Source organism: Talpa europaea (assembly GCF_964194135.1).
Source record: "Talpa europaea genome assembly, chromosome: 8".
Taxonomy (NCBI): domain Eukaryota; kingdom Metazoa; phylum Chordata; class Mammalia; order Eulipotyphla; family Talpidae; genus Talpa; species Talpa europaea.
In genome coordinates, this window is record NC_140075.1 from 41,952,027 (window position 1) to 41,979,296 (window position 27,270).

The 27,270-nt window shown below is 35.7% G+C and overlaps 1 protein-coding gene across 1 annotated transcript in view; it reads right to left on the bottom strand.

Annotated features, from left to right (window-relative positions):
- WDR72 (WD repeat domain 72) overlaps nt 1-27,270 on the bottom strand; it is a gene marked incomplete at both ends in the record, with an annotated part of 175,465 nt that overhangs the window by 141,516 nt on the left and 6,679 nt on the right. Inside the window, 10 exons of the mRNA XM_084240161.1 lie at nt 2,138-2,333; nt 5,078-5,298; nt 8,424-8,669; nt 10,248-10,389; nt 14,991-15,087; nt 15,469-15,614; nt 16,602-16,721; nt 19,057-19,133; nt 19,886-20,060; nt 21,051-21,129. Coding sequence (XP_084096287.1) covers nt 2,138-2,333; nt 5,078-5,298; nt 8,424-8,669; nt 10,248-10,389; nt 14,991-15,087; nt 15,469-15,614; nt 16,602-16,721; nt 19,057-19,133; nt 19,886-20,060; nt 21,051-21,129 — 1,499 coding nt within the window. The remainder of the gene's footprint in view (nt 1-2,137; nt 2,334-5,077; nt 5,299-8,423; nt 8,670-10,247; nt 10,390-14,990; nt 15,088-15,468; nt 15,615-16,601; nt 16,722-19,056; nt 19,134-19,885; nt 20,061-21,050; nt 21,130-27,270) is intronic.

Sequence of the window (27,270 nt, forward strand, 5' to 3'; positions counted from 1 at the left end):
ACGCCTAGAACTGAACAGCCTATCCCTCTGACTTTCCAATTGTATTAAACTAAAGGAGGAGACTGTATAAGGAGAAATGATCTGTCTCAATCCTGCATTTTTGATGGGAGCTACTTCTCTTCTATGACTTCAGGGAGTGACCATTCCTCCTCTTTGGCCTCAGCTGGCACTGGGTTCCTGCAACACCATTTTCTTTTGTCATTTTAGTCCCAGAAGTACTAGGAATCGCCTGATACTGTTAGTGCTTGGGTAACAGGGACCCCACTATTGATTCCTTGTCTGTTCACTAATCCCTGTAAATAATCTTTTCATTAATGTCTCATCCTTTGGTTCGTCTGGGTTAAATTCTGTTTTCTGCCAGGACCATGGCTGAAACACAATGGAATCATCTATTTACTGACAATGGAAGATGTCTGAGAGAAACTAGATTAAAATATGAATGGCAGGTATCTTTAAGATGTGAGATAAGATTATTTATTTTGATGAAGTTTCTCTATAGTTTTCAAATGTCTTACATTTGATTATGCATTTTGGGAACATAAAAAGAAATCAAGTTAAAGTACACCATGAGAATGAAAATGATTCTGAAGAAGTACTACAGATTTAACTCCCCTCCTTTATTTCCAACCCCATCCAAAAATACACAAAATGTTGCATAGTCTGAAAGGAATCTCATTAAGGCAATGGGACCATAAACACTTGCGAGTGTGTACCTTATTTTTGCCAGATTCTATTTTCTGGGAAAGAATTTACAAATAAAAACAATGTAACTATGCATTTATAAGTGCATGTGTTTTACAGACTCTGATTTCATAAGCAGAAGTGAAGATAATAATACATATCTATTACTAGTGGCTTAGTACCTATAGCACTGTTAAAGGACTGAGATTCTAACAAGGGGACAGTATCATTACTCCCATTTCACAGAGGAGGTAACTGACATGCTTAGAAGCCAAGTAATGTGCCCAAGACCTACAGCTCTTTGTTAGCAGGTCCTGGAGGCAACCTCAATCTTGAGAGTCAATTTTATTCAGTATACACAACTGTCAATCAGGATGATAGATTACCCAAGAATTCTAAAACTCTCCTAATTTTGTGTGTTTCATTCAAAGAACAATGGGGGCCCTCATACTGGCTCACTGCTTACTAGCTGTGCAATCTTGCACATTTACAAATCAGAGTTACAAATTCCTCATCAATAAAATAGAAAATAATACTTGTAGCCTAGAAGCTGTGATCATCTAATGAGAAGTGAGTATGAAAGCCCACCAAAGCTGTTTAATAAGGTAAAAACAGTAGGCAGTTGTATGTTAGCTGATGTGCACACCAGGGCATTAGCCATCATCATTAACACATGAAAGTCAAATGTAAAGAAAACAGTAAGTATTTTGGTGAAGTATGTCTCTAAATGATAATATTATAAACTATCCAGTCTGTTAATAACACCCAACATAAAACCACCACTGATTAATCAATAAAAATCATGCAATGGTTTCAAGAAATGTACTCTGAAATGCATTCCCCTGACTCATATTCATTAACTACCACATTTGATTACCTTATTTGATGTGTTCCTAGCATATTACTCTCCATCTTATGTTATATTAGTAAAAGTTTTTAAGAAACTTGGAAGTTCAAACTATATATTCTCTATGTGACAATATCAAAAGTTTAAATGAGCCACTCAGTTTTCATTTTCCCTGACTCAACTTTTTGGAATTCTGTAATTAATTATATTCCATTATTACTGATCATCAATTAGCTCAAAACGTTGCTGAGATGGTGAGTATGCTGAAGGAGGCAGAATTTAATGATAATTTGAGACTAGTAGGACACTAAATTTCTCTCTTGTTAATAATTAAAGTAGATAACTTCTGTTTTTATTTATAGCTTCCAGAAATATCCGGCTCATTCCTGTGCACTGCTCTGTCAGCTAATCATCATTTGGTCAGGATCTGACTTGGGCACAGTGCTTTATTTTCTATACATGCCTTCAACCCTCACTATTAAATGCAGCTCAGCCAAAGGTTAAAGTAAGTGAGGTCATCACCAAGTCTTCTCAGGAACTCTCCTCTCAGTCAAGTGCTTTGATGTCATAACTATACAAAGGAGGGAAAGGTGTAAAATTTCAGTTTACCTGTTTCGATTTCCCAGATGTAAACAGAGTCATCTGCACATCCAACAATTAAAAAGTTCTCAACTGAGTGCCATTTTATCTTCTTTACAGGGAAAAGGTGCTTCCGGGCATTCAGGAGACACCGCTTCTCCTCAAGGTGAAGGAGAGCTACCGAGTGGTCACTGCACACACAGCAAATGACCTGATCACTTCTTAGCTGTGGGGGAAAAACAGTAATTTCATGTAAGTAAATAGTCAAATGTTCTCTTAAAAGTTAAATCAGATTTCCCTCCTACTGACATAAAATTTTTGTTACAACTCCATTTACAAAATTGCATTGCTGCTTTCTATAGCACCTTTCCACAGAACATTCTACTAGGGAGCTTTTAAATGCCTGCTTTAAACTCAACAACTTATCAGGAAGGTCAAGAGATGCAAGTTAAAAGGAGAATTCCAGGCCAGATCTACTTATAAGATAAATGAAGGACTTGACCATCACTCAGCAAATTCAGGCAGTGAGGCAGACATCGGAAATAATGCAGAATAAAATAAACCCCAGAACTAATTTGTTGCCACAAAAAGAAGCTATTTGTAGACACGAGCTTAGGCCCAAGGGTATCATGAGCTGATATTTTCTACTTAAAGCCTCAAAATGTGATTTGGTGCTGTTCCCAGAACTCTGCAGATTTTAATTCAAACAGGAAACTCAGTATAGACACAATCTAAAAGAGGTAAGCAGTAGATAGTTCCAACGAATGTACAACTTCAAAAATATAAGGACCAAAAATAGGCCCATAGGACAAAGAGTCTTAAGATAATTTTTAAAAAATCAGCATATGGTTACCTCAAACCCAGATTAGGACAAAGACCATCCATCTGGGTGCTGCTGAAGCTAATTTAGGAGGAGTTTTCAAGGTAGTCCTGTGTCTCCTCTACAAGGCCATGCATTACTCAACCCATGAGCAAGACTAGGTGGGGTGGAGTTGGGGTCATTGGGGAAGCAGGCAGGGGCTCTTTCACCCTTTCAACTTCTTTTCTAACCACCTTGCTCTGTGGATGCTCCTACTTTTTCTAACCCACCTCACCTGAGTTCCAGCTGCTGTGTTGAAAGCATCATTAGGATTCCTTTACACTCTCCTAGTATCCATCACTAACCTCCTCTGTGAGGCATCAGGGAACATGTTATTTTCCCTAATTCTTGTTTTTTAATATTTTTGCATAGAAGATCTGGCATGTAGGCCAAAGATATGTGTGTGTGTGTGCGCGCGCACGTGCATGTATGTATGTGTTGGGGGATGAAAGGATTCACCAGAGAGCAGAACAGGCAGATCTACTGAAATACACTGCTAAAGGGAGCAGCAGGCCAGCCAGGGGAGGTCTCCTGTACCATATGTGGCTTAGTTCCCTGGCCAGGGATGGAACTCAGGCCTGTGTGGTAATAGTGCTGAAATCTAAACCCTAGGCCACCAGAGAGGCCCTTATTTTCCCTAATTCTTCTCAAGGGGACTACAGAAATCCTGAGAAAACAAGTAACAAAATGAGTTGTGACATATGGGGAGCCATGGCTTGTGGAATGGGGCAGTGCATAATGCCTCCTTACTAAACTTAGAGAAGCTGATTAACCCACAACTTCTAGAATGGACAGCCCAACATACCTGAGGAAACTTACACACACATAACACGTGAACACACCCAACACATGTGAACAAACTTCCTATGATGCTCAGGAATAGACATACACAAATGACTACACTAGAATAATATTCTCTCCTAGGTATCTGAAATTGTAAATCTGAAAGAAGTCATAGGAAATAGCAAGAAAAAGGAACAATCCAAAGAACAAAATGCTTTTAGTGAAAAAAAGTAAGACTCTTGAGGTAGGAGAGCTTAAAAAGTATCAAACTTGGTTTCTGAATTTAGTTCAAGTTCCACTGGGTGCTTCCTGGATATGTTTTATCTCCCAATGTCTTAAGAGATTGCCCCTGACATCCTGTCAATGAACTTCCTTTTTTATTAGACTTTGTTTGAATGGGTCTTGAGCCTTGTAGTTAAAATACATATGATGAAAAAGAAGTCAAGAGGAAACCTTGGGAATAAAAGATAAATCAAGGTATTCCAAATTACTATATGAAAAGCTTTTTTAAACAAAATCACTTAATAGTGTTTTACTGTTTTAATTGTCTGTATAACTGCAGTACTGCTTTCATTGTCTTGTTACAAAAGTGGCATAAATTTTCTCTGACTTTGAAGCTGATTATTTTTATATTATTACTCTAGAGAAATAATTTTTACAAGTCAATTAATTTTAACTGACAAACTAAGGAAATGCAAATGTTTGCTCATATTTCAACAATGATTAAACAAAGCTCTACAGAAGCTAAATTTAAAGTTACATTTCATGAGAAAATTATATCTGAAAGTATTTCCTTTTACCCAAGACATGATAGATGCTCATAAATTTATTAAAGCTCATTATTTATTAAATAAATGAAAGACACATTTAAGAAAAAGAAAACTATCAATATTATTATAAAAGTGAATGCTTGGATGCTTAAGTTAATTTCTGATTTAGAGATTCTTCTATTATTTTAACTACTTGTGCACAGAATAGTCATTACTTTTATTAAAAATATAATTCCATAAGAAGTAAGATATGGAACTTGGGAAATATATATAAACAGTTAAAGAGAGTTCAGTGATTTTTGTAAAGTCAAAATTTACAAAATCTTTGCTTTAGATGCAAATTATTTATATAAACTAACCTGTAATAACAAAAAGCATATAAATAGGATTACAGATTATAAAGGAAAGCATAAAACTCACCCAATTGTATTATGTGTACATAGAATTTATTTTTTTCTTTTTCTGTGGGAATAGAGGTTATTTTTCTGTATGTTTTAAAAATATCCTCTAGGTTTATGAAACTTTTACACTTATGTGTCATATTTTGTCTTAACTTACTCTGAAGTTCTCTGGTGATATCAAAAGACTTGTTACTGGGCCAGCTTCCAGAAAGAATTTATGTAACATTTCTTCAGTAAAGATATCCCATAAGATAACACATGAGTCCTGGTCCCCAGACACCATCCAACTTTGGTCTAATTTTGAAGAGAGACCATGTGGGTAAAGTAATGAAGTCACACTTTGGTGATGGCCTCTAAGTACTTTGTGAGGAAGGGAATCTGGAAAACAACCAAGCAGCAAATAATTAAAAAGTTAATTAGGGCCTCCCCAGTGGTGCAGCGGTTGAGCGCTGGGTTGCGAAGCTGCCCGCAGCCTCTGCAGCGCCAGTTCGATCCCCGGCTGCTCCCCGGCCACCAGAGGAGGGTCCCACATGGCGCGCAGACCTCTCCTGCCGCCGGCAGCTCCCCTCAGCATTGTACTTCGGTCCTTCTGCCTGCTCTGCTCCCCTCTTTGGCTCTGGTGAATTCTCTCACCCTCCCGTGCTTCTGACTGTACCCAGTGCATGTATAAATAAATAAATAAATCTAAAAATAAATAAATAAATAAATCTTTTAAAAAAGTTAATTATATTCAAGAAATGATGTTTTCTTTCATAAATGTTTAAAGTAAGTTAATGATGTATGATTAAAGCCATGTAGTTGGCTAAGAAAATTATTGAATGACCCTTGAATCATCTCAAAAGGTAAGTTCCTTATCATAAGCCAGGTCATACTTTTGATGAGGAGTAGTTCAAAGTCTACTAATTCTTTAGAATGTTAGCAAGTTACCAATTCCAGAACCATAAAATTACAAATGCTGTTCTAAAAGAATAAATATGTATACACTTGGTCTCTGTGAAAACATATTACTGCTATTCTTTAAATTAGCAAGACCAAGTCTAGTATAAAAGAAACACAAGGTTTCACAGAATATTTTTACTTTAAAAGATGTTTCACATTGCCTAGTTTGATACAGATAAAGTATCTGAGGCTCAGAGAGGTTAAGTGACTTACATCTAAGTGTGAGAAAACACAGCATAATGTTTATTTTTTCAAGATTTATTTTCATTTATTTATTCAAATAAAAACTGGGGTTAGAGGATTCACCAGAGACAGAGTGGGGAGCAGAACAGGCAGATCTACTGAAATACACTGTTGAGGGGAACAGTAAGTGAGACGGGAGAGTTCTGCTGCACCATGTGGGTTAGCATCCTGGCCTGGGATGGAACTCATGCCACAGTGGCTCCTGATAGCTTGATAGTGCTGAGACTTTAACCCCTGTGCCACGAGGGAGGTCTCTGCACAGCGTAAAGTTTAAGAGCAGAGCTTGGCTGACTTTGTGTTCTTGAGTCTATCACTATGTATGTCACCATGGACAAGTTGCTTTTTCCCTTGCAATCACAGGTACTGCATCTGAAATATTGGAATAATAATAACACTAACTTCACACAGCACTGTCGTGTGTGGTAACATGATTCCTTAGCACTTGGCAGGCACTGGGTATTTCATGTGCGAGATACACTGGAGCATGGGGCTAATGCCCTCCCAGGTCCCACATGCTTCTTTCGTTTGGCAAACCTAAAACACTGGCTACACCTAAATCCTTGGCTAAACCTAAAACAATTGGATAGTCCCAGAAGCCATGAACTGCCTTTTTTTAAACTGAAATTTAATCCCAAAGAATTGTAACTACTTCTTGTAAAGAAGCATGATAATATTATTCCATTAGGCACATCCTCACTTTATAGCCTCTAGAGAACCAAGATGAATATTAAATCAGATGTTGAATGTCACATATAGGTGTCTACTTGTCGTCTGGATAAAATTAATCAAACTACATTAAAAGGTAGTTTGGTTTCAAGCCTTTTCACTAACTTTTAACAGCAGCCACTGAGCATTACTTCTCAGTTCATTGCTATTCACTCCCCCAGTTCAGTCAATCAGTGAATTAGAAGTGAACATTTTTAAGTGGCCAAAGTAAGCTGAGAACAACAGCAGGCAATATAACATTTTTTTAAATTGATATTTAGGTCTTAAACATCAAACAGTGTAGCCCAGTAGGATCCATTCCAAAAGGTATACAAATTTCTCAGCACATTCCCAAATCCCAAGCACCTATATTCTCTTACATAAAATAATTTAACAGCATAATAGTCTTAATTTAATAGGTATTCATTGTATTCATTGTTGTAATACATAAAGATTTATATTTCATTAACAAAGAAAAAATAGTAAGATTTTTTTCTTAGTTGACTAATATCAAAACATTTAATAGTCAGTGTTGGCCAAAATTTGGGGGAAAGACACTCTCATAGGTTTTTAGTGGACACACACACTTATCAATACATGTTCCTTGGAGAATATTTTAATACATTTTCAAAATTAAAACCACATGTAAATTTATGCCAGTAATTGATCTCTTAGGAATTAATATTATATGTACATTAACATTTGTATGCAGAGAGATGTAATTGTGCATTGTCTGTAGTAAAGGCTAGAAAAAACATGTATTTGGAGATTTTTAAATAAAATTTTTTATTAGTAGTAACCATTTAAAATGTGCTCATCAAAAATGGGCTCCAAAATACTAACATTTGTTTAAGCACATTTTCGTAAAGTGTATGCAGCATGCTTCTATTTGTGTTTCCTGTACAATCAAGTGATAATTTTTAAATGACTGTATAAATGATCACTTTAAGAGAATGCAAGAAAAGTCCATGTCATAGTCTTAATTAAAATGAGAGTCCTGCATCTGGTATCTGTTTGGAGTTTTAGAGCCACTGTGTTTAAACATACACACACACACATATACACACACACACACACACACAAAACTGTAGCAAGAGACAAGGTGCTTTTTGACTTTTAATCCCTTTGATCAATATGGCTTTTTCCCACATTGGCTAATGGATCAAAATGAAACCTGTGAATGTGAATTCAATTATTGAACTTGTTACTTGTTTTTTTTTTTTTTGCTAGAAATGTCATTAATGTAATAAATATCAATGTGGGAGATAAATTTTATATATAATGTAATTAAAAGAATGTGTACTGCTGTATTGGTATACATGTGCCTATATGTGCATGAAAAATTTCAAGAAGGGTATAGAAGGATTTATTAGAAGTTTTCTTTGGTGGAAGGAACTTGAAGATCAATCACTATAATATATATATATATATATCTCATCATATAATCCTTTGCTTGACTTTTTGAAAAAGCCTATATGAATGTTTTACTTTATTAAAATAAGAACAATTTTATTAGCAAATGCCAGGAATTTTCTTTGGCAATCTTCTTAAGTAAAGCTGATTAAAGGTGAGGCTTAGGTAAATTAAATAAATAGGGTCAAATAAAATTCAATGACCTTTTAATAAAGAACCGCCTTCTAGAAGTCCGGCTTTGGCAGCATTCAAAGCCTGCATAATGAAAATTGTCCCATCTTCACAGCCACATATTAGTTTATCAAGACTTGGAACATACTCTGATGAAGTGACAACTGCAGTTTCTGCCCCATCTTTCAGCCCAGAGAAGTGGTCAATAATACTTTGTGACACTGTATGATGTTTATCAAAATTATCTTGAAGGGTCCAGGTGGTAGTTATTGGTATCTCTAAAAGGAAAACACACAAAAAAGGAAAATTGGGTTTATAAATTCATAGATATAGGAAATATCATTGGGGCACATCTCTTTGGCCATCCTAATAGTGGATTATTAGCATAAAACTTCTCTTGACATCATTCACCTTCACTGAAAGTATTATTGTATTGGCCCTCTGTCCTTCAAAGAGACTCAAAACAGTAGATTTCTACTTGTTCATTCATTTCATATCTAGATTAATGGAAAATAACTAAGAAACTCTTGGAGTGCTGTAAATTGGTGAACTGAATCCATTGGTTCTCTGTTAACCTTAGCAAAACTAAAAAGGAAAATGGGAGGTCTATTAGTTGTGTGAAGTAAATTAAAAAACTTTAATGTCAAGGATTTGAGTATTTCACAATCATATCAAACCCTAAGCAACTATACGGTTATCCAGAGCACTAGTTACCATTTTATGCAGCTGACCACCCAGGCATTTGAATTGGACCTCAAGTGGGCTCAGGAAGTGAGGTGGCATCCAGGAACAAGGAAGGCCAGTTGAAGTCAACCTACTTATCTATGAAAGGGCCTCCCTGAACTTGTAATACACATGCCAGTGACTGTGAAAACCTCAATTCCAACTAACACTTTTTATGAAAAGCATTATTATAGAGTTGGATGTTCTAATTACGAACCCAGTTGGCTAGAGAGTTAATTCTGTTGTTGGGAAGTAGAACTAACACAAAAAAGTCCTAAAGCCACCATCCAGAAGTCTCAGCAATTGGAATGGTACACTTTCCTACTTGAAATTGAACTTGTAAGAAACCTCTGGACTTCTTTGCCTTTTCATTGACTCACTTCTTGTTAGTCAAGCTCTGTTATGATCCATTTTGAAGATATTTCGGACAGGGGCACAAGAAGTTATGCCAGTGTTGTTAAGTAACAGAAACTTGTGCTTACAAATTCAAGTATTATGACTAGGGACGCTCATTGTGCCCTGGTTAATCAGAGATGACTGTTTTTTGGAATAAGGAGCAGAGAGGAAGACAAGATTTCTCAATTTGGAATATGTAGCATCAGGAATGTAAAAATATTGCACAATAATGTTTACTTTGATGATTTCATTTTTGTATACTAAGAAAAAGACAAACAAATAAGCACATGCTAAAGCAAATGTCTTAGCATTTGCTAATTCATCTAATCACTCAAATTGCCAGGTCTCTTAATGTCCAAGTTTATATATGTGTTTGCAGTTCCAAGCAACTGTAATAATCCCAATAGAAAAACTGGTTGCAAAAGTACAGGATATGGACAAGACAAATTTTAAAATGTGAATGTCATATATCAGCCTATCCCATATCCATATCCCAGAATTCATTTCATTTCAATAAAACATCACAAATATTCAATTGATGTTATTTTGAATTATATTTGTCATATTTCTGTAAAAGATCTATAAGCAACATGTTCATATCTACTTTTATGTTGACCAAATGCAGAGTGGTACACAGAAAATTTTCCTCTTACCTAGCCACATGCTCCTCAACTTAGACAAACACCGAGTGATTATAAACTAGTTCTCAGAAGACATGTGACTAGACGCAGTCTTACCTCTAGGAGAACCATCAAACTTGGATACAGGAACGTCAGGGATGTGCCACAGAGTAATTCTTCCTGAGACTTCTCCAGAAAAAAGTACCTGATAAAAAGGCTCCTTCCTTTCATTCATGTAGCCCATAACAAAAGGAAGGCTCTGGTGTGAAACAAAAAGTTAGCTTCTATGTAGGGAAAACATCTAAGTATAAAGAGACAGCCACCATTGTGTTTATAAAGGAGGAACAAAACTCCATCACTGATCTTAAATCATTTCTATTTCTAGTTGTTTCAAAAACTTCAAGTGAATTAAGTGAAATCATCACTTAAGACAAAGACACATTTATACAATAAGCAGCAAAGTCCTCAGCTAGACTTCAGAGAGCTCTGAACATGCTCTGTGTAAGAATTACACTGACTGCTAGGGGCTTTACATCTACTCAGTTAGATAATCCTCACAATCATCCTGCGAAGTTGGCACTATCATTGTCTTCATTTTATAGATGAGTAAACGGAGAGTGAAGAGGCTGATTTATCTGAGGTGATACAGATGGCGATGGGCTTTTGAGTCCAGTAATTCTGACTCAAGCATCCATCTCTTAATGAAAGTACTCTGCCATCCACTGGGGAGGACTGATTTCTTTATGATCCCTTCAGTGACAATTGTCAGTGAAAATAACAGTCACTAATAGGTATATGGTAATTTTGTGTTATTTTTTTTTTTTTAAGACTTCTGTTTTTTTTTTTTTTAAAGATTTTTTTTTTTTAATAGAGGCATGTTTTTCTTTATTTGTTTGCTTGTTTGTTTTGTTTATACATGCACTGGGTACAGTCAGAAGCGCGGGAGGGTGAGAGAATTCACCAGAGCCAGAGCGAGGGGCAGAGCAGGCAGAAGGACCGAAGTACACTGCTGAGGGGAGCAGCGGGCGGCAGGAGAGGTCTGCGCGCCATGTGGGACCCTCCTCCGGTGGCCGGGGAGCAGCCGGGGATTGAACCGGCACCGCAGAGGCCGCGGGCAGCTTCGCAACCCAGCGCTCTACCGCTGCGCCACCGGGGAGGCCCGGTAATTTTGTGTTATTAATGTACTTTTCAGTTTCTGTTGACCATTTGTCTGGTAAGACTTTTTAAATTTTCTGAGTGAACAATGAGTTCACATCTTCAAATATATACTATAATATTTATAAGTACATATATTACCTATATGTGGCTATGTAATAATTTTACTGAAAATATGAATATTGGCTGCCAGCAAACTGAGAGATGTTTTCACTAGTGAATGAGTATAGAATCTCTCTAGTGCTTCAGTGCAGTAAAGCTGTTCTGTGAGTAGACATATAAATACAGATTATACACAAGGGATCAAAGTGATTAAGTGATAAGAAAAACAAAAACAAAACTCTCTTGATGTATAAAGTATCCTGAAAGAAAGCCAACTCTAGGTGTTAGAATGACAAAGTCTAAGAAAGCAACAGTTCCTAGTCAGAAGATACATATTAAAAGGACCAGATTTAGGTATATTCATGGGGAAATACAATAATATATCTTTACAGAATATTAAGGGCAAAACATTGCAACATTTAATACTCACAACCAAAGTACAAAATAGACACTGTTATCATTCCTGTCATGAAAGGAAGGAAACTAACACTGGAAGACAGTATGAAAGGAATCCAAGACCACGTGACCAAGATACATAATAACCCCCTATGCTCCCAAGAAATAAGCACTGGGGAAGAGAAACAGTTCCCAACAAGTCACTTCTCTGAATTTTTTTTTTTTTCACGATTCAGAAGCCACATTGGTATCTTGTGCTTCTCATGCCCATCATTTTTGTAATTGTTAAAAATGGTGGTGATAAAATTTGTTTCAACTGGTTTCTCAAGTTCTCTCAACTTTCAAGAACCTTCGAAGGGATTAGTCCAGATCCCTCAGGATTTTGATAAGAAAATGAAGCTTCGGGGTGGGGGTGGTCACTGTCTCTGAGTGTGGTCACTCAGGAACACCTCCTGCCTCCCAGCCCAGCAGGTTGCCCATCAGCCCATGACCCTTATTTGTGCACACCCCCTCTTTAACCCCCCAATCTTCCTGCTAGATAGTTACCTTTATAGTTCTGCTATTGTTTCAAAAACCCCTTGGAGCCCTTACTGTATGAATTTGGATTTTTCACCCCAGAACCCAGTACCTATCATAAGCAGTACCATCCTCCAAGAGGTAATAAAATAGTTTGTAAGAGTGAATTCTCTTGAGCCACCTTTCTGGATTCAAATCCTGGTTTTAGCACATACTAACTCTAAGAGTCAGTTACTCGATTTAAGCAATTTGTGTGACCTCTCTGTGTCTCACATTGCCTGACTGACTGAAGGCTAATCAAAACACCTATGATGTGCTTTGGGATTGCTGTCAGGGTTAATGAGTTGATAAAGGTAATTTGCTTAGATTGTGCCAGCATTTGGTACATACTCAATAAATATTAATGATTCCTATTGTTCTCTTCTTAGAACAATTGAAAAACTCACTCTAAAGACTTGTTAGGAGACTCTCGGATCACACTGCCTGGGTCATCTCCTGGGAATTAACCTCTCCAAATATCAGTTTCACAATCGAGCATGATGGAAATTCATGCAAATGAGGCAGTGTACATGTTTAACAATAATGAAGACTTAATAAAAGTTGCCAATCATTACCGTCATTGTCATTACTCTTAATTCATGCACCAAATTCCTTATATACAATTCTCAAACTGTTCTATCCCAGCTACTCCTGTCTTGGCACTGTCATCTTAGTCCTCAGCTAGGACACTGGAAAATTCAGTGCCTCATCTCAGAAGCCAGGAACCCTGCCACAGGCCTCAGTACTCATCAGCTGTGATTTGAAACTGGGGAGATTTTCATAAAGCTACTGAAAAGAAGGGGGAGGGTCCTTATTCTTGCTACTATAATTACATTAGTAAATATGTGCACAGCATCACAAATGGTAACTCAGAATATGTTACTGTCAAACCTTGAGATTTAATTCTACCGTATCACTCCAAAAAAAAAAAAAAAAAAAGAGAGAGAGACCAGTTAATACTGTATGTATAAGGAACAATTTTTTCTGGGTTCACTGTATGATATACCCCTAACCCAGTCACGAGCCTTCATTATCTCCTAACTGCAAGTGAGTTTAAGATATCTTACATGCAGTGAATATTGGTAATGTTTTGAATAAGGGGAATAATGTTTGACTTTAATTTTTTGACTGAATAAAAGGCAAAACAGAGCCTAAGGATGGCAGAGTCAGCAGCTTCTTTCAGTTGCAGATTATTCTATTCATATTTCACTGGCTTCCAAACACTTCCCACTTTTAATGTTCAGAAACAATTGTATTGTCTGTATAAGAATTATTGTGAGAAGACCCATACATCTGTGTTTTTACATCTTGAGGAATAAGCAAGACAACTTCCTATAAGATTAGTATTTTTTAAGTTAATTTTTAATTGCTGTATTTTCTTCTTGTATCTATGAATAGCATTAATATTTGCAGTAGACTAGAAGCTCCTACAGGACACCATTTACAATTAGCGTTTAGGGCGAACTGTACTTTTGACTGATTCTGAAGCTAATAAGCAAGAGTGGGCAGGTACTATAAAAATAACTAAAAATGCCTTTATGAGTCACAGGAATGTTTTTGTGATCAACAGCAAAACAAGTCTCCAATGTCACCATAAATGATTTTAGAAATAGTGTTTGATGCTGATTCTGAAGTTTGCTGGGGCCCCAGTGGCACTTGGAGTTCTGATTTCTGGCTGACAGTTTCTTAATCAAGTTTTTGCAACAAAACCTCACAAATATGTTACAGGGACAATCACTGAACTGTAGGATTTCCGGCAGCTCTGCTGCCTATTAAACAAACCATCATTCTGTAAAAAAGAAACATGCTTCTTTGGTTGACACATCAATAATTCAAAACTCCTCCATTCTCCATGATATAACTTTTTGGATAATTAATGGATGACTAAATCCAATAAGTTAAGAAAAACACACTTCAGTTAACTCTACTAAAATAAAATACTTGCTTAAACCTTCAGAATTATAGAGTATCAGAGATATAATTCAGTCAAGTAAAGGCTCACAATTATCTCCTCGAATCTCTGCCAAGAGAATCATAATTATAATTTGTTTTACCAAGAAAATTTATTCAGAATAGTTATATCCATGTAAAAAATCCATATATGATTTTAAGTAAGAAAGAGCAGGATGTACATCACTTGGTAAACTTTAAAAAAATTGTAGTAGATACATCAAAATGTTAATAATAAAATGTCAGTGAAAAATATGTGTATGTGTAAAATTATGAGAAAATAATTTAGAGCAAAATGTTGACAGTTTGTAAATTTTGGTAAAGGGTATGTAAGTGATCTTTTTAGTCTTCTTACAAGTTTTCAAATATTTGAAAATTTCTCCAATTAGGAAAAGGAAGTACTCAAAATAAAAAAAAATATTTAAAGTGATATTTATGGCAGTAAAATTAGGAATTTTTATTCTTCCCTTTAATGTGATTTTTCTGTAATACATATGCATTGCTTAATCAGACTTAAAAATGTAGACTTTTGAAATACATTTTTCTCTTCAGTAGCCATTAACAATTAGATTTAATTTTCTCATTAGCAACTTGATGTGATTCTTCAATTTTTTAAAGCCTGACTCTACTACAGACAAAGCAACACTTATCTAAGAAATGGAGTGAAACAGCTTTGAGGCTGTCACTCTTTTCTTGTATTACCTTATTTTCCTGCACAGAAGTAGAGCACAGTAAATGAGGATAAATGGTCTCTTTAAGCACTCTTCCATCAGCAGGATATATGCTTTTTGAAAGCCCACTGTGTGGCGAAAAATAAAAAGCAAAGTTTAGAACTTTGGGGTTCTTTATTCATTTTTTTCTCCTCCCACTTTCAAAAGCCGGATGGTACCATTCAAGTTTCTAAACTCTAGTTAGAAATTGTTGGGTTAATAATTACAAGTGACTTTTTGAAAACCCAGCACCAGCTGTACAAGTTATACATGGTTAATCTCATTCCTTCATCCCCTGCTGTTTTATACAAAGGCTGAAGCCTACCAAGCCCAGAGTAAATCTTCTAGTGCCAAAGTTGTTTTGTTCTGGTTTTTGATCATGGGCAGCATGCAGGGATTTTTCCATAATAAACCTCCCAAAGTTCATTTTCTACCTGAATGTTTTGTATGCCGCTCCCATCTGAGCCCACCTGTTCAGCAGCTGATAGATATTACTGTGACCATCTTCTGTCCAGATGATGATTCTGTGAGCAGCGAGCACCTCTCCACCAGCAAAGAACTCCCCACTCTTACTAACTTCAGTCCAGAGAAGGGAAAAATCACAATAATCATAAACCTAGGATACAAAATTAATGGTGCACATTAACGATAGCTTACCATCTAGTCTGCCAATGAGATGGAAGGTACATTATGCTTATCAAGTCTATTTAGATGGCAGTATTACTGCAACAACATATTAAGTATTAATAACAGGCCACACAGAACTCTCATATGAAAATAATACTTTACTAGTACTTTCTTTTCCACAGTTCTCCTAGGGTAAGTTTCAGTTGATAACTTTATCTGGTTATATAAATTCAGAATGTGTCCATTAAGCACAGAGACCAAAACCCCCAAAATGTCTCTGTAATTTTGTCTATAGGGATAGTCCCATTGCGATATTTGAAAATTTATTACACAGAAAGGTCTGTACAGCAGGGATACTTTATGAGATCATACACTTCACATTTTCATTTGAAATGTATTACCAGTATATAGGTAAGACAATACAGTTTTGGTAATCAAGTCAGGTATATATGAACCATTATAGAAAAAGATGCTAGCAAATAATGGCAGCATAATTATGTTTTTCTTCTTAAAGATGTCAGTGAATATATTCCCAAGAAATATTGTATGTTCCCTGAAAATAAAGGAGTGACAAAGTAGGAAAAAATATAATAATATCAGTGTATGTAGGTGAAAAGCATTATTGTTCCTTTTAATCCTAAAGTGCAGGCACCAATCTTTGAAAATAAGAAATAAATGCTCATCATTATTGTGATTTGTTGTTAGTGAAATTAGTATATATTCATTCTCTGGATATACATAATATAAAATACATAAACATACACACACACAATGCTAGGCAGGCAGTAGGAAACTAATAAAAGTCAGTCATAAAAGAAAAGTCATTCCATGTTATTACCATACATGGTAATAACATGGTAATAATGAAGATTTTGTATCATATTTAAATGATATTCTTATAATTGTTGCCCTCAACAAGAACAAAAGCAAGTCACGTTTGTACATCACTGGTATTTATTACATTATTTTGCACTACCTTCCAACATTTGGAAAACACCACCAATAGAAGTCTCTCTGTATATGTGCAAAATCGTATTGTCCTGCAGTTCAAGGCATCAAGAAATTTGGATTCCTTTTCATAGACATCTTGCTTTTCCTTCAAAAGGAATGAAAACATTTTAGAATACTATCTAGATAATTTGTATATCACTGTATCAGATGACTTCTTGTCCTGTAACCTTAAGTAAATCACACTATTATTTATAAAATGAAAAGTACCCCAATTTCCTTTTGCATTTTCTGATTTAAGAATTCACTTGACAAAAGAAAGCATGAACAGGAAGCCTAATTGGATCCAGAGATTCATTCCATACAACCATTTAAGAAACATCCTTTATTTTTTTGACTGGATTATTTTCTTTGTTGTTGTTGAGTCTCATCAGCTCTTTGCAGATTTTTGTGATCAGTCCTTTATCATTAGTGTTGGGTGCAAAAATGTTCTCCCAGTTGGTGGGGTTTCTCTTTGTTTTTGTTATTGTCTCTTTTGCTGTGCAAAAGCTCTTTAATTTGATGTAGTCCCAGCTGTTTATCTTTGCCTTCACTATCACTGCTTTGGGTGATGTGTCTGTAAAGATGTCTTTGATGTGCAAATCACGTAGTGTTTCGCCTATATTTCCTTCTATATATTTTATGGTTTCAGGTCTTATGTCTAGTTCTTTAATCCATTTTGAGTTGATTTTTGTGTATGGTGTGAGGTGGTGGTCAAGCTTCATTCTTTTGCATGTAGCGACCCAGTTTTCCCAGCACCATTTATTGAACAAACTTTCTTTGCTCCAATGCATAGTCTTTGCTCCTTTGTCAAAGATTAGTTGACCATAAATCTGTGGGTTTATTTCTGGATTTTCTATTCGATTCCATTGGTCTGTATGTCTGTTCTTGTTCAGTCAAAAAATGGGCAGAAGAGCTTAAAAGAAACTTCTCTGAAGAGGAAATGCAAATGGCCAACAGGCATATGAAAAAATGTTCAACATCACTTGTCATCAGGGAAATGCAAATCAAAACTACCATGAGATACCATCTTACACCAGTGAGAATGGCACATATTAAAAAAACTAGCAACAACAAATGTTGGCGAGGGTGTGGAGAAAAAGGAACTCTTCTGCACTGTTGGTGGGAGTGCAAACTGGTCCAACCACTGTGGAAAGCTGTGTGGAGATTTCTGGACCTACTAAACATAGAGCTTCCATATGACCCAGCAATTCCACTCCTAGGTATTTACCCAAAGGACACAGAAACATCAATTCCAAAGAACACCTGCACCCCTATGTTTATAGCAGCACTGTTTACAATAGCTAAGCTTTGGAAACAACCCAAATGCCCAAAAATAGATGACTGGATCAAGAAGATGTGGTACATATATACCATGGAATATTACTCAGCATTCAAAAAAGATAAACACATGCAATTTGCTGCAACATGGATGGCGCTGGAAGGGATCATGCTCAGCGAAATAAGCCAAAAAGAAAAAGAAAAATACCGGATGGTCTCACTCATAGCAGGAATCTAGAAAACTTAAATAAGGGACCAGGAAAATGAATAACTATAAGAAAGTGAAAATCAAAATCAACAAAAAACTATGAACCAGAGACACTTTTAGGGGGGCGGGGGCGGGAGGGGAGGGATTGGGGTCAGAATGGGGGGCTGCAATTGTATGGGGAATATAACAATAAAATTTATAAAAAAAAAAAATAAAAAATAAAAACAGTAAAAAAAAAAAAAAAAAAAAAAAAGAAACATCCTTTAGGGGAGCTATGCTGGGTGCTGAGGACATTAAGTTACTAAGTTACTGACCTTCAGACATGATAGAGAGATGAAACAAACAAAATGTTAAATATTTTCTTAAAACCCTGTCATAATAGAAAAATGAACAAAGTGCTCTGAAAGAACAGAAGAATATCCAACACTGAACATATACATTACGTTAGTCACAGAAATTTGCTGATAATGCTAGGCATGTTTTTTTTGGGTTCAGTATGCCAGAATGCTTCCTCAACCAAGAAATTCCTTAAAGACAGTCCAGATGTCCATGTGGCAAATTAAACAACTATGTCACCAACGCATATGCAGTGACTGATTTTTTCCTATCACCTAATGGTAGGGAGCAGTATATGTGTCCCCAGCTTTTCATCATCTTCTCCCTACCATTGCTCACATATGCCCAGAAGAAAGGTTTTTTTCCTGCTGTAAGGGGCAGAGAGCTATTCTTCTATGATTTTTTTAATTAAAAATGCAGTGTGTGTGTGTGTGTGCGTGTGTTTGTAGATAAAAGCACCTGTGTATGCATGGAGAAAAGGTTGGAAGGATACAAGCTAATTCTTACCAATGCCTACCAATGAGAAGAGGGATGGAAGAAGTACAGGGAAGTAAACTTCACAATATCAATAAAAAGGTCTGCAGTTAAAGGAACAAGGACTAGAACTTCACAAGCCAACCTGGATGCTGTTGATAGATGATGACAGATCCCACACTTTGAGCTCACCAGCTACTGATACCACGACAAGAGAATCTTCTGTAAAAACAATAACATTCAAGTATAAGCTGACCACTATTATAACTGGTTGCTGTAAGGATTACTTTATGATCATTTAAAGATTATGCAGGGCTATGTTTTTTTTTTTAGATTTTTTTAAATTTATTTTTATATTCCCCATACAATTGCACCCCCCTTATTTTGACCTCAATCCCTCTACAGGGCTATTTCATTGAAAATATTCAACTTATTAAAATAAAAAACAAACATTTTAGATCATAGTCTAAACTTGTTTTAAAATTTCAAAATGACCCCCATGTAAAAGGAGAGCAAACTAAAAGCAGAATCACATTGTGAATCCTTATAATGGCAGTATTACACCTTTCTATTAAAAAAATAGGGATCCAGTCTTCTCTTTCCCATGTAGTTATTCTACAGATATTGAATTATTTTCATCACAATATCCAGAAGATACAGCAGGGCAGAATTCCTAAGAGTCCTGCTAATCAACAAAAAACATCTCTTTGCTGTGCTTAAAATGCACCACTGAGCTGGCCATGGAAACAAAGCTTTCTCTTTCTACTTCATCCTCACTTCTCACTGACTTTCCAACAACTCGAACCACTGGTTTGAGTGTTCTCAGTTGTGCTGTTCTGGCTTAGAGATCTATCCTTCTAACATACATAAGCATTCTGAACTCTTGCCCAACAATTTAACAAATTGTCCAAAAGTGATATTTTTATATTCTGTTATAGTCAATTGCTTATTACTATATAATACCTAACTACTACCTTGAATTCTCACAGAGTGTACGATCGACATGCAGGTGATCCAATCAGGAGACTGAGATGATGCAAAAGTATGAACAACAGCCAAAGTTTTGGCATCAATGATAAGGACATCTTGATATTCTCCACAGCAGAGAAGCCACCCTTCTCCTGTCATCCGGAATGAGCAGTGGTAATACTGCAAATGGAATTAGAAGCAAAAATTTAATCATTACTGCAATTAACATAACTTTGTGGTGAAGGCTTCTCTGGATTTTAATTTTATCATCTACTCAATTGAGGTATTAGATTGATAACTTTTTTTTTTTTTTTACTTCAATTGTGTCACACTTCTAAAGTGTTGATTTGGCATTTTCAGAAAAAAAGGCCTTTGTAAAGAAGGAATGTTATTCCAAATTATGGAAAACTCACAAGTAAATTAGTGGAGTGTTATGTAGACCTAACAAAACCAGGTTCCTTATCCTGGCAACACTTCCATGTGTTTAAAAAGTATTGCAGGAATTCTTGTGACAACTTAGTGTTGAGGATAGCTTTTTTTTTTTGTGATTGAATAATATCTTCTATCCTTGATGAGTTCTCTCTCTGTGCAGGTTTTGGCTCTGGAAAAGAGTTTGTAAAAGTTTGCAAAACAAATATCAAAGTTCAAAGCAATGAATGAAATATAAAAAACTCTGTCAGCACCATAGAAATCATGTAAGTACCTCACATAAATGCTTGGTGCCCAGTCATCAAAAGTTAAAATTTTTGCTTTAAATGTCAGGAAGTGATTATAAAGGTTATGGTTATGCCTCTTTCTAAAAATAAGAAATTTAGAAATTAATTAAACCAAAGGTTAAAATTGGAAGTGAAAAAATTGTTTTATAAAATAGGAAGTTATTAGGAATTAACCTTTCTGTGTTCATGTGAATAACTAAAGATAAAAAAAGGAAACTATCTTTTAAATAGATCAATGATAGAGATGGAAATAAAAGAACTGGGAAAAAATAGTAGGATAATAACTTTTGGGAAAGAATAATGCTAAATAGATGATAACTGAAAGTATTTTAATGACAAAATAAAAACTTCAAGAAAAAATCCTCCAAAGATATTGCTCTATATGTGTGCATAGCAAATGCTATAAAGGAATTTCAGAACCCAGAAATGTTCTGCAGAAAGTATCCATACTCACACAGATTGCAGTGTGCCTGTAAGGAAGTGTGGCCTTCTCCACACACTGTCCATTGGTGACATTCCAGACACACATCTCCCTAGGAGAGAGAACTTTGTATTATTCTCTGTCATTTCCACTCAATTGGCTGGAATAATTTTAGTGCCACCAAGTTTTTCTTTAGTGCTGCACTTACATGAAGCTTGATCGTTTATGTGGCTTTTTGTTATAGATTACTGGGCAAGAAAACGTTGTGGTCATTAGCAGGGATGACATATTGTACAACTGTGTCTTTTTGTCTGGGTAATTACACCCTGTTCTCAGTGTACAAACCTTACTTTAACTCCAACCGGGCCCTCAACAAATTGTGGGGGAACAGCTCTCTCAGCCTTCTAGAGTGGCAGGACAGCAATCTTTCCATGGACGCTGCTTCCTCTTGAAAATGGTTTATTTCACTGAACTTAAACTACATATTCTGAAGAGCATAATGAATCAAATACTACATCTTTTGGAGCTGAGGTACCAATTTTTGTAAAAATAAACAGTGCCACCAAGAGGCCACATTTGGTCAATCAGGAGCACGGTTTGTTTCTTTGCTTCTCTTGAATTCCTGGAATCGTACTTGCCACTTCATATTTAGAAATTCTCATTGTTTAGAAAATACTGATTTGGCTGTATGAATATTACAAAAAGTAATATGAAATACAGCTACTAAATAATCCATTGCAAGGTAGCATAAATCTGTACTATTTCTGTTCATAAAAAAAATTGTTTCAGAGTTATTGGATAATCATATTCTTCAATTTTGACAGTTTTAATGCATAAGCAAATTTTTACATGGATGAAAAGGAAAGCTTTATTGGCTTTAAGGGAGAAGCTGCTAATATTAAGAAGCAAAAGGTAAGGATGAATAACGGTAAATATCCATTTGGTAACAAAGACTATATCCATTTAGTAACAAAGACTTTTTTTTTTTGTTTTTCTGACCTAACACTCTAACTCAATCTTTTTAAAGCTGTGTTCTTCCACTTAAGGTAAGTTTGCACCCCAAACAATAATATTTAGAGAGATTTTTGATTGTCACAACTAGGAACACACTACTGGCATCTAGTGGGGAAAGACCAGGGATGCTGCTAACATCCTATATAACTCAGACAGGACCCCACAACAAAGAATTATCTGGTGGAGGTCCAAAGTACCATGGGTACTGAGGTTGAGAAACCATATTCTAGATAAAGAAACAAATTTTTCATAGTTTTTTTTTTCCTCTCTGTTTATGTTCAACTTTATTCCAACCAGGATTTGAGGTAATCTGAAAAGGGATGTAACTCAATTAAAAAAAAAAAAAAAACTCTGTTTATATGTGTGTCTGAAAATTCAGAGTGGCATAAAGATGGAAACTGAATTATTATCTGAATTGAAAATAAATATATAGCAAAGTAAATAAAAAATAAAACCAAGCAGTCACCAATAAAACATTTTAGCTCTATGCAAGGAATTTGAGTTCATTACCATGGTTCTCAAGTCTACCTGTGAATATTTTAAAAATCATCCTCAAGAGATTCTAATTCCATGCTTCTGTGGGCTTTTTTGAAGCTTCTGGTTAACTGACCTGTTTCTGCATAAGTCTACTGTAGACAAGTGGTCCTAACTTCTGGCTATATGTTGGAATTATCAAGGAGTTTTTAAAAACACTAATGTTCTGAGGATGTGTGAACCCATTCCCCTAAATCATGTTTAGTGATATAAAATAGTGTTACCTCAATAAAGAAAAAATATTAAAAAAAAATACTAATGTCTGTACTCAATTCAGACATGGAGCCATGCTAGTTAATCCGTTTCCAGGGCTGGAACCTGATATTCAGGAGAAGATCTTCAGTGATACTATTTCTAAATTCTCTTGGATTCTGATGTTTCCCCTGTCTTATCATCTTATTTTTTATCTTAAATTTGAAAAAAAAATAACATAAACTGAAAGTAGGCTGTCTACTAATCTTATTTAAGAAAAGAGAACAAATTGTTATTATAAAGTAACATTTGCATTTTAGTTGGAACTGTACAAGTTATATACTCATGATGACATGAAATCTAACCATTAAAGTTCTTCTGTTCCCAGATTAAAGATTAAAAAAAAAATATTTCCAATTTTTTTACAATTCTTCCTATTCTTATTTCAATGAAGAGGAAAATGTAAAGTATCCACAACATATAAAATTGGCAAATTGTTAAATTCCCACTAAAATACCTTGAGAAAGGACTATTTTTTTAAATTCAATGCTATGTCCCCAATTCATTATCTCAGTAAAAATGCATTAATGGTCAAATAGAAGTTATATAGATCTATCACCAGGTTTCCATCCACTTTTCATCATTTAGAAATGCATTATTTTCTGTTGGTCCCATACCTATCTAATAATTCTATGTTATTAACACAGTTATTGCTTCATTAAAATTTTTATGTAGTGTCTAAGAGGGAGAACAGAGCATCAAGAATGCTTAGTTTGCCACTTAAATTCAAGTCCATGACATTTTTCAAATTCTCTTGTTTTCCATTACACTTTTTTTCTGGTCTTTCTTTGGCATTCCCAGGTTCCCCTCTGCTTGCTTCCTCAATGTTAGCTTTCCTTAGATTTTTGTCTTAGGCTTTCTTACATTCTCACATAGCACACTCTCTTTGGGTGAGTTATCAGCACCTTCTATATGCTATTGTAAGCACACGCCTGTTTGTTTGCTGAGTTCCAAATCCAGTTAGCTATTAGATGTCCCCCCTTCCATGACTTTTAGCCCTTCACACCCCTCTAGCTCAAAATGCAACATAACATCCTCCCTCCTTTGGTGCTTATTCTCCATAACCTGTCTGGTCACTGACAAGTGTCCCATCATTCTTGACTTCACAATTCCTCTCTCTGCCCCACTGGTGAGAGGTATGCTACTCCAAATATACTCTCTGAATTAGCAGCATCACCACAATCCAGAAACATGTTAGAAATGTAAGTTCTTGACCCTTCACCAGCCCTATTGAATCTGACGTTCCAGGAGCTGGCCTAGAAATCTGTTTGTAGATAAGAGTTGCTCCAGTTTGAGCAGTGGTGTCCAGAAACCTCCAAGACTGGAACCTGCCTCTTTCTCTAGTCTCATCTCCTTCTGGTGATTGAAAGTTATATTAATAAGTTATAGCCCTCTTTATCAAGCCAAAGCTTTTTGCCTTAAAATTTTATTAACTGCATATATTTATTAATATAAAATATTAATACAGCAATAGCAAATATATTTCAGTTAGTACTTATCTGACAAATCTTTCCCCATCCCTTTACTTTTAACTCTACTATATCCTATGCTGTTTTGGTTTTTCTAATTGTCTGATAATCTTTGTAATTTAGCTGGCGGCTTAGTCTCTTTACATAATTGAGAGTACAACCTTTATTGAGATTTATTTCAACTATCTTATTCTAGTACTAATTGTCCCTGATTTTTGACTCCTTTGGTATAAACATTTTATTTCCTTTTTTAAATAAGAAGTGATTTTATTTCTTCATTATTTTTATTTATTTTTTGTTGATTCTTATAACAGTTATCCAGGAAATGTAAACATGTATCAATATATCTAACTTAAAGTCTAAAGTTTATCAACCTTTTTCCCTAGCTCCAGAATACGAAACCCATGAAATCTGATCACTATTCTTTTATATACAGTTGTTGATTAGGATCCTGTGTGTATGGTAGGGGATGTGGGGGAAGAGGATATATATAAACCATGTGTTATAGTCTGAGCTTATTTAAATGTTATAAAAATGTGTTGCTTTTCATTCAGTATTCTGATTTTCATCTCAGATTTTTCCCCCTGAAATCACTGTTTTACTGAGCTAGTAGTGAGGATTCTTATCATTTGTCTTCAATGTTAACTATTTTGCCTTCATTTTGGAAGCTATTTTCACTGGAGATACAATTCTAAATTAACAGATATTTTCTGTCAACTTGCCGAGGATATTTCACTGTTGTCTAGTCTTCATTTCATTGTTAAGAAACCAGCTTTCAGCTTAATTAATATGCCTTTGTAAAAAAAATCTGCTTTTCCTCACTGACTACATTTCAGGATCTCTGCTATTTCGTTGGCAGTTTGTCATTTCAACATCAGGTGTCCAGGTATTTAGTTCCTTTCACTTATCCTGGAATTCACTGGATTCCTGAATCTTAGGATTTGTGTCTACAGATGAAGTAATATTTGGGGGCAGGGAGTAAAAAATGAGTCATGGAGCAATTTTGGGCCCTCTGTTCATCCTGGGCAAAAATACTAAGTCCACAGCCACTTAGTGGGACTTCTCAAGAAAAAAAAAAAAAGTGATTGTTGTTTAGGTAATAATGGGCTGAGCTTAGTAAGATTAATAACTTCTAGCAAATTAAATTATAGTTTCTCAGGTATGCATTAGCTAAAGTGTAGGTATTGCCTGAGGTGTACCTTATAGATGCAGGCTGGGTTTTAGATGCTGAAGGAACAGAGTTTCAGAAAATTCAAATCATCCTGGAAAAGGAATGCCAAACCATACTCCTTGGTTGTTTAACAATCATATTAACAGGGCTCATACAGCAGCATTCATCTATCAGCAAAATTATGCCCACTAGTTCCATTTGTCCTTTTTGGAGCTAGACCACTGTGGACAAAAACCTCATGTTGGAGCTCAGCTGCCTTGCATATCTATTTCTCATTTAGCTATTCATTGTTCTCAACTTTCCAAGTAGTCCCAGAAAACAATCCCATCTACTAAATTCTCTAGTTCAGGACAAAACACAGGGTTTGTGCCAGTCCTAGTTGTACGACAGCTACTGGCGATTGTTTTAAAAAGAATGTTCTAGGGTAATTTACTTTAGCATCATCCAAAGTTCAATCTCTCAAGTGTTACTCTTGTGTTGTTATAAGCTGTGCCAGTTATTAAACTATTCAGTCTCTACAAGTTTGATACCTGATTCTTCTTTATTCTTTTGGCTCTCAGAATTCAGAGCCATGCAATTTCTTCTCGGTTTAAAAACAAAAAAGGACTGGTCTTGTGTCTACCAGTAACCCAATCTTCCATTCACAAATGCAAGCTAAATCCTACGATTCTGCATTCCTGAGTATATTTCCGCGTATAATTCATAAGCCAGTCTAGCTCACAGCAGCTCTTCAATCAGCAGGGCCTTTTCTTACAGCCAAGTCCTGTTTCATTGGAACAAACCTCCCTTCCACGAAACTGCACCAAATCACTGTGTTCCTTTTCCTTATCTCACTTACAAATGAGCCTTCTCTTCTGTTAGTTTTATGGTTTCAGACCAGTGCATAAAACATGAAAACAGTAACTAGTGAATTGTTTTACCAAATGATGAAGGTTTAGATGAGTTTGCTTAAGAGCTGAAAGTGAGTTACTACATGACAAAGGTCAAGCACCTTTACTTTTCCATTTTCAATCTAAAATAGGTGGCTTTTGCCAGTATTCTTTAAATAGGGAGGTTGCCAAGAGATCTGACATATGAGTTGCAATGTTTATCTTGGTCCCAGGTCAGCCACTAAAGGATCCTGGATTGGAGTTATGGTACTGATTACATGTTTTGGGACCACCATTTAAGGACTAAATTTTCCAATTGTAAAAGGAATGTATTGATAATCAAGGTTTTCTTTAGCACTCGAGCTCTACCCCATCAGGCAGAGACAGAGAAAGAAAAAGACAACACATGATTTCTATCATATGTGAATCTAAAAAGAAAAAAGAAACTCATGAATACAGAGAACACACCTCTGCTTACCAGAAGTAAGAGGGCCAGATGTGAAGGATGGAAAGCTAAGAGGAATGAGTGAGGGCGTTGAAAGATTAAAAAAAAAAGAACATATAATTTCACTGGCCAGAACCTAGAGTTATAGTGTCAACTTACTCCAAATTGGGTAACAAATATAATCTTCCTGGATGCCCACAAAGAAAAAAACAAAAGTTGGTAAATGCATAACATTGTTTTTGTCACAGGGAATTTTCCTAAATGCCAAAACTTAATAGTGGGTTTGACCATGTGTTTGTACACTCATAAAAATCAAAGCAATGGTGAAACTATAATTATCACTCCACTTTTAGCACTTTGGTCTTTAATTCTAATTACTTACTATCTATCTGTCTATCTATCTATCTGTGTGTCTGTCTGTCTATCTATCTATCTCCTCTTTCCAAAACAGATTTGAGAGGGTCTCCAAAAGGAGGGGTAGAGGGTATGGAGTGCTGCA